Source organism: Muntiacus reevesi, chromosome 3 (assembly GCF_963930625.1).
Source record: "Muntiacus reevesi chromosome 3, mMunRee1.1, whole genome shotgun sequence".
NCBI lineage: Eukaryota > Metazoa > Chordata > Mammalia > Artiodactyla > Cervidae > Muntiacus > Muntiacus reevesi.
In genome coordinates this window covers 54,409,701-54,420,771 of record NC_089251.1, presented here as the reverse complement: position 1 = coordinate 54,420,771, position 11,071 = coordinate 54,409,701, and the positions used below count along the sequence as shown (strand labels likewise).

Here is an 11,071-nt window from a genome sequence, read left to right as displayed (position 1 = left end):
AACCCCAAAAGTCCCACCCTGGGGTGTGGCCTGGGGGCAGGATCGAGGTGGGAGCTGGGCAAGCCTGGACTGGACAAACCAGAGTCCTAGAGGCTTGGCAGGGCTGCAGCCATCCTGACCCACGGTCGCTCCAGGCCCTCAGAACTGTATGGCTTTAAAGCCCTGACACACTGGATCTTCCATCTGAAAAAGAGTGGTAGTAGTGTAGTGTTAGTCATTCAGTCGTGTCCGACTCTTTGGGACCCGATGGACTGCAGTCCATCAGGTTCCTCTGCCCATAGACTTCTCCAAGCTAGAATACTGGAGTGGGTTGCCATTTCCTTCTCCAGGGAATCTACTTGACCCAGGGATCCAACCCGGGACTCCTGTATTGCAGGCAGATTCTTTACCATCTGAGCCACCAGGGAAGCCTATTCCAAACAGAAATTCTGATCAATTTCATCTCAGTGGTTTTGTGTTGAGAAGCACAGAAAAATCAGCTCTTTGCATATCCCCCTTGTTCTCCAACTTTCTCTCCACACAGAGACATCCCGGCCATCCCTGGATAGCCTATGCAAAGACCATGTGCCAGGGGTGAATTTTCAAAGGGGAAAGAGGGATGTTTCCCCTAGAAACTGAAATTTTTAGCATTGTAAAGCATTTGGGGTCTCTCATGAAAAGCCTTGGAAGGTTCTTCCCAAGAAAAATGCACAGATTTAAGATTTTTGTTATCTATTTTCAGAGGGTTTAGGCATCCCTCCACAACCACAGAATTCTGTCCATCTGCAGAATCGCAGCTTAATCCCTGGACAGTTATTGCTAATGTCTCCAGGTCCTAAACTGTATGGAGAGCATCCCACTGGCAGTAACACAGAATAGGCTTCTGCAGGGGCCACTGGCCTCCCCTCCAGCCAGAGGCTCTCTTGGGCTGGTCCCTGCCGTGCCAGGGGCTGAGCACTAACGGTCAAGGTCTGTTGAGGTGGCCTCCAGGTCTTAGAGCAAGGGAATGGAATCTGCAGGAATCACTAAACTTGACACTCCAGAGTTGGGATGGGGTGGGGGGAGGGTTACATTCTAAGCCCACCAGGCCCAGTAATCTCTCTGCTGCCATCTCTGCTGGTCAGGACGAAGGAGGAGGGCACAGGATTAGTTCAGGTCAGGCAAAGACAAACAGCAAACAGCAGATCTGTTACCAGCCCTACCCTTGAGGCATCCTGCTGACGGGTTCCTTCCATGCTTGGGTGGCCGTCTGTCATCTTCACCTTTGTGATGGGTTCCCCTGTACCTGGTCAGACTTGGAGAGGCCCGCGGGGGCTGGACAGCTATCTTCCATGACTACTTGAGGGAGGTCAGAGGATAGGAGAAAAGCCAGGTGGGGCTCTTGCCTGGCCCCTGTTCCCTAGCTCCAAAGCCCTGGAGGCCCCTTTGTGAGTGAAAAGTGACCAATAGCTTCCCCAGAAGCAAATGTGGGAAAAACCCTGTGTGGATGCCTCATAACAGCCACCCTTAAGAACAGCCAGGGCCAGCTCGACCAGTGGCTACAGTGTGCAGTCTCTGGGTCTGTAAGTGCAGCCGGATGAGGCTGGATGGCCTGTGAACTAGGCAGGAGTGTGGCTAGGGCACAGTAGCCTTCTCTCCCGGGGCCTGTGACCAGTGCCGGAAACCACCAGGCTGTCAGCTGGCGAGTGCCTGGCTGTCACGGGGGACCCTGGGATAATGGCCACAGGATGGTGCAAAATGTGTCTGGAAGGAAAACACTTGAGATCCTAAACCTAGAAGAATTATTTTATTCAAAAACTGCTGGTGTGTGAATTTCCTCCTTCCCTCAACCAGGCCAGAAAACCAGCCCTGATGGGACATGTGCATCCTCCGTGAGGGGAGCCCAGCTGCGGCCTGGTTCCCTATCACGAACAGTGGGAGGAGGGATGGGGAGAGATGAGGGTGGGGTGAGCGCCAGACCAGAAAAGGCATGCACTCTCTAGCTCACACCGCCCCCTGTCGGCTGCTGCCGCGACTACCCTCTCCCTTCACATTCTAACTACTCAGCCCCCGTCTGGTCCCTGTCCTGTGGACTCCAGGGCCTGAAAGACCCACTGCCAGGTTCTGGCGCTTCTACTTGGGAGCATCTTTGATGGAGGACTGTGTGGAACATGCATATGGGGTCTCCCTCCTGATGATCCATTCGCTGTCACTGATATTACCTGGAATTCGACTATGGAAGCTGTCGCCCACCTAGTAATAAAGCAAATCTCTCCTCGCCCTGAAAGCAGGGCTCCAGAGAGTGAGTCTAATCTAATGGCTCCTGATGTCTCAAGCAGGTGAGGGCCCCTGGCTCCACCCACCAGGCCCAGGGACGTCCTACATTCCTTGGGCTAGGACCGGAAGGGGTGAGGCCCAGCTAGGGTCCGCCCTCTGAAAGCCCCTCCAAGGCTTCCTGGCCGGTAGCCACCGGGGTTGGTCAGATCAGCCACGTGCCTTTGGACGAGTGTGATGACAGGTCACACACGCCTGTGAAAGTGAGATCCTTGGAGTGAGGGGCCTGTGGCCCAGAGCACTTCTGTGTCCCCAACAGGGAGGCCTGTCCCTTTGACACTCCAGCCAAGTAGATCTCCAGGGTTTTGAGCAGCCGTTTGGGGCTCTTCTTGGCCGACGCCTCCAAATCTGGAACAGAGAGGATTGGGAAACAGAAGGCTGGGGGAGGGGGCTCCGGGATGCACCACCCAGAGGCTCTGGAGAGAAGGGGGAAGGAGTCTTCTAAGATGGAGAGCTCACCAGAGAGGAGAACCAAGACACCAGACTCGCGCACAGGGGCCACACACTCTACCCTGTCCGGGACAATCTCAATTTTGAATAGTCAGTCTAACTGAGCCAAAAGTTGGGCCCAGCTTTTGATTCAGAAAATACGGTCACCAGAGTTGTTTGGCCAGAAAGGGAGGAGAGCGGCAGGCTCCCAAGGGTGGGGTGATGGAGACTTGGGATGATGGAGACATGGGGAAGCTGAAACTTGAGAGGGTATGAATGGGGGTGGGGGGAAGGGAAGCCGGCCAAAACCAGCTGAGCAACCACCCTGGGGTCCCTGAGCCCAGAGACTCTAAGAGTGCAGGTGCTAGGCACCCTCAGAAGAGCGAGCGCACCCTTGAGGACAAAGCCTGAGTCTGAGATGGTCTTGTGCTGTGTCCTCCAGACGTGCGCCAGGCGGAGGAAGGTGGCGGCATAGAAGCTGTTCACCACGGGGATCACTTTCTGCTGTCGGTTACACTCCCTGCAGGATGAGGATGGGCACCGGCTCAGCAGTGGACAGACACCTGGGGGCGCCTACACCCTGTCCCCCAGGGGACCCTTCCCAGGGCAGCCTTCACATCTGAGGTCAGGGTGAGGAGGAGGGAGGGGTTGGGAGGCTGGTGCAGGGGTAGTCTGTCCAGGTCCCCTGGAGCCAGAAGGTTTGGAAGAGAGCTGGGGGGATAAGATGGTGGGGGGATGAGGTGGTGGGGTGAGGGAACCAGGCTCTGACAGCCAAGGCAGTGAGCAGCGTGAGGACTCACCTGGAGAGACACTCCTCCCTTAAGGCCTGGATGGCGATACGCGTGATATTCACAGACATCAAACAGAAGGGGAATTGCTAGAATGGATGGGGTACCAGGTCAGTGGCATTCCAGGCTCTCACCTTCTGTGCTTCCCGTTGCCCATAATCTAGACTGGCCCTCGGGAGATGACAACAATCACAGCCAGAGGCAAGCAGCCGGCATTATTGATGCTTTACACTTAATGTTCACCATAATATTCCCATTTTACAGATAAGGAAACTGAGGCCTAATGACCTTAAGTAACTTTGCTAAGGCACAGAACCAGGATTCCTACTGAGGTCAATGCACTCCAAAGCAGGTGCACAAACCTCTGTGCTAGTTCTCAGCCTCTTTAGCATCCCACCCCCCAGCTCTCCTTGGCCTTCATCAGACCCATCCTGTGTGCTGCTTGTGGACCACATCACCCCCTGGGGTTGGATGGACACAGGATGGGTGCGGTGCAGTTATCTAACCAATTCAGTAGGTTCTTAAAATCCCTTCTCCCTTCTGTAGGCTTCCGGTTATTTCACTGCTCATAAGCTCTTTACCCAAAAGCTGACAGAGAAAGTACAAGTAAGCAGAGAGTCAGCCTTGACTTGGGGTGCACCCTGACTCTTGGTAACACAGAGGCCTGAGAATGGGCTGTGCAGGTCACACTCCTGAGAGGGGCTGCCGGGGTCCACCAGGGTGCTTCACCAAAAAGGGCCTCGGAATTCCCTGTGGGGTTCACATGAATGCTGTAGTTTTACAGTGGCCACTTCCTATTCTTTTATAAAAGATTTAAAAAAAAATAAATTTATTTATTTTATTTTTGGCTTTGCTTTATTTTTGGGTCTTCATTGCTGTGTGGGCTTTTCTCTAGTTAGAGCATGTGGGGGCTACTCTTTAGTTGCAGTGCATGGGCTTCTCATTGCAGTGGCTTCTCTTATTGAAGAGCATGAAGCTCTAGGCATGCGGGCTTCAGTAGTTGCAGCACATGGGCTCGGCTGTTACAGCTCCCGGGCTCTAGAGCACAGCCTTATAGTTGTGGTGCACAGCATACAGGATCTTCCTGGACCAGGGATCGAACCTGCATCTCTTGCACTGGCCAGCAGATTCTTTACCACTGAGACACCAGGGAAGCCCCTTTCCTATTCTTTAACAACAAAAACCCAACCAAATGAAAAGGGGCTTTTCCCAGAGGATCTGCAAATATTACATGTTAGTTTCCGCCATAGTACCCACAAAAGGATGTTGGCTGAGAGCAACACGTAGACCAGTGTGTCCCTTAGTTTAGAACAAGAACCAAAAATCTACATGTTCCATCTGCTTCCCCCCAAAAGAAAATCTGTTACATTATGAAGTAGAACTGTGCTATCCAGTACAACAGCAAATAGCCATATGAAGCTCCTGAAATGTTAATTAATTGAAAATTAAGTAAAATTAAAAATTCAACTCCTTAGTCAAAGTAGCCATATTGCAAGTGCTCAACAGCCACACATGTTTAGGAGCTGCTACACTGGACAGTGCAGACAGAATATTTCCTTCATTGCAGAAAGTTCTGGTGGACACATTCAACTGTAGAGGGTCATCTAGTTCCACAAGGTCTTTCTCAGGGTCTTCCATGACACCTGGATTCCAGATCTTGGCCTGGCCATCTGTTAGCTGTGCGTCCTCAGGAAGGCCACCGAAACTCCATGAGACTCATCTCTCTCTTCTCTCGAAACCAAAAAGGAAATAAACATTGAGTGCTGGGGCTTCCCCGAAGGCTTAGTGGTAAAAGAATCCGCCAGCCAGTGCAGGGGACATGGGTCCCATCCCTGATCTAGGAAGATCCCACATGCTCCATAGCAACTAAGCTTGAGTGCCACAAATACTAAGGCTGCACTCTAGAGCCTGGGAGCTGCAACTACTGAAGCCTGTGTGCCCAGAGCTCACGCTCCACAAGAGTGTGTGTGCTTAGCCACTCACTGGTGTCCTACTCTGCGACTCCACAGACTATAGCCCACCAGGCCCTTCTGTTTATGGATTCTCCACGCAACAATACTGGAGTGGATTACCATTTCCTTCTCCAGAGGATCTTCCTGACCCAGGGATCGAACCTGGGTCTCCTACATTGCAGGCGGATTCTTCATCATCTGAGCCACCAGGGAAGGCCCACATCAAGAAGCCTGCACACTGCCACTAGAGAGTAGCCCCTACTTGCCGCAACTAGAGAAAAGCGCTCCTGGCTATGAAGACCCAGCACAGCCAAAAATAAATAAAAGAAAAACCAAAATACCTTGAGTGCTGTGCAGAAAATAGTGAACAAAGCAGACCTGTGGCTGCCCTCCTTAGAAAAGCATGCTTCGAAGGCTGGCATCTGGGAACCTGTATTTTGAGAAGGTTCCCACCACTCCCCCAGGCTGACTCACTGTACCTAATCTGTTTGTGCCAACCATATGGTTTATGCTGAACACCTGCTTTCCATCCTATTCTGGAATTCTGGTACATGTTACACAGATGGTGGGCTTCCCAGGTGGTACTAGTGGTAAAGAACCCACTGTCAGTACAGGAGACATAAAAGAGGCAGGTTTGATCCCTGGGTTGGAAAGATCCCCTGGAGGAGAAAATGGCTACCCACTCCAGTATTCTTGCTTAGAGTATCCCATGGACAGAGGAGCCTGGTGGGCTATCGTTCACGGGGTCACAAAGAGTCAGAGATGACTCAAGCAACACACACACACACACACACACATACACACACACAGATGGTGTCACAAAGAGTCAGACATGACTCAAGCAACTTCACACACACACACACACACACACACAGATGGTGCCTGCATGACCAGCCCCCAGTAGAAACCTCAGATATTGAATCACTAGTGAGGACCTAAGAGGGTAACAGGCAGGAAGGCCACAGGTCTCCAAATGGAGGAAATAGGCAGCAAGTGTCAGACATTTTTTTATCTCTCTCTTAAGCGGCAGGAGGAAACAAACTACAAGTGTCAGATTTTTTCCCCTTCTCTATACAAAATTATTATTATTATTTTTTAATATATAAAAATTTATTTTTAATTAAGATGTGCTATATTTGGTACAAGACTTAAATTTCTCTGACCCTCCAGGCAACACTGTCTTCATGAGGTGATAACTTTCACAAAGGGGCCTATGATAGAATTCGAGTTATCATATTTTCACAGCATCCCAGCGTGACTGTAGGCAGCAGTTGTTAACAATTGTTAAAAGAAAAAGGGGCACTCATTTCCTATCTCCCCTTCAACTCTCACCACACCTTGGTAACTATTTTCTCTCTTTAGATTTGCTATTCTGGACATTTTATGTACATGAAATCATAAGACGTGATTTAAAAGGTTTCTATTAAAATTCTGTGTTGCCATGACCACACCTGGTTCCACCTGAACTTAACTTTTCTCAAAACTTGAGCTAACAAATGCATTTTTCTTATGGAAATGTTTTTCCTAAGCTATGTTAATGAACTATATTTACCCTAGACTGTCTTTCTTCAGGTCGGTTCCCGCTTAAGACTCAGAACACATAAGGGTTCAACGAACCAGTATGCCACTGTTCTCCTAATCTATATTAATTAAACTATATATTTACCTGGAAATCTGCCTTTCTTCAAGATTCATGTCAATTGTTTTATGGCCCGGGATGACTCACCTTGTGCCAGTGTTATTGCAAAATGCATGTTGTGGGTGAGGGGCCTGGTGCCACTCTAAGTTTTGAGACATTTCCTTTCTCTAATTAACAGCTTGCTGATAGGTACATAACATACTGCCAAAGGCTAGCAGAGGGGCACACTTTCTGCCCCCTTCTGATGTCTACATCAGAAACTTTCTCTGTCTCTTCTATACTTTAATAAAAATTTACTACACAAAAGCTCTGAGCGATTGAGCCTCGTCACTGGCCCAGGATTGAATTCCTCTCCTTTGGAGGCCAAGAATCCCGGCGTCTTTCACGGCTCAGCAACAACCTTTCAGACCCTAGCTGGCAAGAATCCACGTGTTGGCCAATGTGATGCTGCTGGAATTCCATGCATCTCATGTGCCTCCATGGGGAAAGGAAGCTCCTGGAAGCCTGTGTCTGGTGTCCGATGGATTTTGTCCACACACTTCTTCCCTCTGCTGATGTTGCTTTTGCTGCAGTTAATCACAGCTGAGAGAACAACTATAGGCCAAATCCTGAGAGTCCTCTCAGTGAACCGATGAACCTGGCAATAGTCCTGGGGACCCCAACACAAGGGCCATGCTGGGTGGAGTCAATTTGTTAACCATTACACAAATTCTCTGAGACAGCATTTATGATTCACAGGCTACATTTTCTACTAGCCCACAACCTGCCTCGCAGAGCTGCTCTGAGGAGTCATTTAGATCACACGGGTAAAATGCTAATAAGCGCAGCGCTGGCCTGAGGAGGTGCTAACAGATGTTCATAATTATCCATAGCTGAGGTCAGCAGCCATGCATCTGTACATTCAGGCATTGACTACTTAATTATCACAATAGTTGTGTAACATCATGCCTTCCCTTGATTTCCTTCAGTCTAAAAATAAATATGGGAACGAGAACATGTAGTAACATAATTAACGCAGGGTCTGAACTTAGCATTCATTCACTCTTGGGAACATTTTTTTTTCCCAAAGTACTTTATTTTATACAATATCTTTTTTTTTTTTCTGGTTGTGTGGCTTGTGGGACCTTAGTTAGTTCCCCGATTAGGGTTTGCACACAGCGCCCACCCCCACCCCCAGAGCGAAAGCACTAGTCCTAACCACTGGACCAGCAGAGAATTCCCTGGGGAAGATTCTTATAAAAACTTACTAAAAACAATGAAAAACTGGAATTCGGAGCAAAATATCTCCTTTCCTTCAGCAGTTCCCTTGGACCTGAAAGGTGTGGCTTTGAGCTAAAACATTACACTGAGGTGGTGTTTTGGGAACTGACTAAAAGAACAGCAGAGGGAATCAGACCTGGACACGTCTGAGTCTTCATTTGAAATTTCATTTCTCTTCATGCCTCACCTCTGAACCCTGAAGCAGGAAGACCAAATCCAGATCGGCTGGTTATTTTTGTGGCAGCTGCTGCCAACACAGCCCCACCCCCTGGAGATTCCAGTTCAGTAGTTCCGTGGAGGGAGGGGCCTGGGCACCTGCATTCCCCCAGACGACTGTGAGGTGGGCTGCTGGCCAAGATGCCCACTGTAAGGAGCACACTGCTGGGCGAGCTGTCGGGAGATGGGGGTCCTCACGCCAGCTTCACCACTTCCTAGCTGTCCAACTTTGTGTAGACACATTTCATCGCTCTGATTCTCATGTTCCTTCACTGGGAAATGAAGACTTCCAAGGATCATCTCTGCCCAACCTCTTGGCAGGCTCATCATGTTGATAGAATAAAATAACAGGTAGATATGGCATGGAAGATGATACCAGTTGTTGACTGTGAGTGACTATTGTGGTGAGCTGCTTCTCTGCCTGCCAGCAATCAGCCCGATGTAGCATGCATCTCGCCCTCTGAACTGTAGCACTCCCCTCCTCAGGACAGCACGGATCACATGCTTCCATGGAGTCCCAGGGTCCCCCAGCATCTGTAATGTCTGGCCAATTCCTCTTTAGCAGGATGTATCACTGAGGCCTCAGCTCTCTCCTGAGGGAACTATGCTGTGCTTGGTTTCTTCAGTCATGTCCAATCTTTGTGACTCTATGGACTGTAGCCTGTCAGGCTCCTCTGTCCATGGGATTCTCCAGGCAAGAACACTGGAGTGGGTTGCCATTTCCCCCTCCAGGTGAATCTTCCTGACCTAGGGATTGAACCCACATCTCTTAAGTCTGTATTGGGATTTCCCTGGTGGCCCAGTGGTTAAGACTCTGCACTCCCAATGCAGGGGACCCAACTTTGATTCTTGGTCAGGGAGCTAGATCCCACATGCCTCAACTAAGAGTCTGCATGCCACAACTAAGACCCCATGCAGCCAATTAAAGAATACATAAAATATTAAAAAAAAAAAAAAAAAGTCTCTTGTATCGGCAGGCAGGTTATTTCCTACTAGCACCACCTTGTGGCTGACTGTATTTGGCCTTAGGGTAAGTTTTTCCAAAATTGAATGTCGAACCCTTAAACTAATGCACTTTCTTTCCCCCCAAATATTTACCAGCTGTTGTTTCAGCCTCTGAATTAGGCCTCTGGTTTCCTTTACTCTTGGCAGTCAAAGGTGTATCAAAAGTCAGTCCAAAGTTAGGACTGACTGCTGGTAGGGCTGTGTCCCTGAGCTGCTACTATGGCTGCCTACGTGCCTCCTGGAAAACTGTATTTTCAAGATTCATAAGGGCCTGAAGTGAAGTTTTAAGACACTGAAGGAAAGAAAAAGAAGGAAAAAAAAAAGGCACTGAAGGACTTAAGAGTTCAAAGAACTATAAAGGTGGAAGGGATCTTAAGATCATTTAGGCCAAATCTCTTATTTCATAAAAGAGCAAACTGATACCCAGAGAGGGTAAGTGCATTCGTGCTAAGTCGTTCAGTCGTGTCTGACTCTGTGTGGCCTTATGGACTGTAGCCTGCTAGGCTCCTCTGTCCAAGGGATTCTCCGGGCAAGAATACTGGAGTGGGGTGCCATGCCCTCCTCTAGCAGATCTTCCAGACCAAGCGATTGAACCCGAGTCTCTTACATCTCCTACATTGGCAGGTGGGTTCCTTACCACTAGTGCCACCCAGGAAGCCCATAGGTGACTTGCCTCAAATCACAGCTAAGTATTCATACCACAGGTGGAACTAGGATCTAGATTCTTGACACCTACACCTGCCCTCTTATTATTTTAAGCTGCTGTTCCTTTTATTGTCTGGCAATGCATATTGTGGAGTAAATATAAATTCACTATAAATTACATAAAGGCCAGTGGGCAAAGGGATGACGAACAGGTTAGTCAAAGTGGTCAGGCTGGTCTGTACCCAGATGGCCCCGTACCCAGGGCTTCCTCTCTCGTCTTGCTCTTCCCTCAGCCTGGCATGTTCTTCCCTTGGATATCCAGGGACCTGCCCCCTTCACCTCAGTCAAGCCTGTCCTTGAAAACAAACGAGGGATGCTGAACTGGCAATAACCCTCTATCCTGGCTTCCCTGTTTCTACAGGAAGGTCTAACAAGAGAGCCTTAATACCCCACCAGAAGGGAGGTACTGAGCTCCGAGATGATTTCTAGGAAATACTCATGAACTGTGGGACCCTGGGCAAGCCATCTTCCCTCTCTGGGTCTCCACTGCCTCTACAACCAGAGGCTAGCCCATGATTGCTAAGCTACCCCTCAACCTTTGGGACACTTTCTTTTTTAACTATTTTTTATTTTTGGCTGCACCGGGTCTTTGTTGCTGGGCATGAGCTTTCTCTAGATGTGGAGAGTAGGGGCTACTCTCTAGTTGCGGTGCACAGGCCTCTCATTGTGGTGGCTTCTCTTGCTGTGGAGCACAGGCTCGAGAGCTCGGGCTTTAGTAGTTGCAGTGCATGGGCTTAGTTGCTCCGTGGCTTATGGGAATCTTTCCAGACCAGGAATTGAACCCA

The 11,071-nt window shown here is 49.4% G+C and overlaps 1 protein-coding gene across 4 annotated transcripts in view; it reads right to left on the bottom strand.

Moving 5' to 3' along the window:
• Positions 1-1,743: 1,743 nt before the first annotated feature.
• ELMOD3 (ELMO domain containing 3) overlaps positions 1,744-11,071 on the bottom strand; it is a 33,561-nt gene continuing 24,233 nt past the window's right edge. For all 4 annotated transcript variants that reach the window (XM_065929096.1, XM_065929097.1, XM_065929095.1 and 1 more), the window contains 3 exons: positions 3,522-3,598; positions 3,114-3,241; positions 1,744-2,640 (listed from right to left, as the gene is read on the bottom strand). In XM_065929096.1, coding sequence (XP_065785168.1) covers positions 2,438-2,640; positions 3,114-3,241; positions 3,522-3,598 — 408 coding nt within the window. In that variant the 3' untranslated portion in view covers positions 1,744-2,437. The remainder of the gene's footprint in view (positions 2,641-3,113; positions 3,242-3,521; positions 3,599-11,071) is intronic.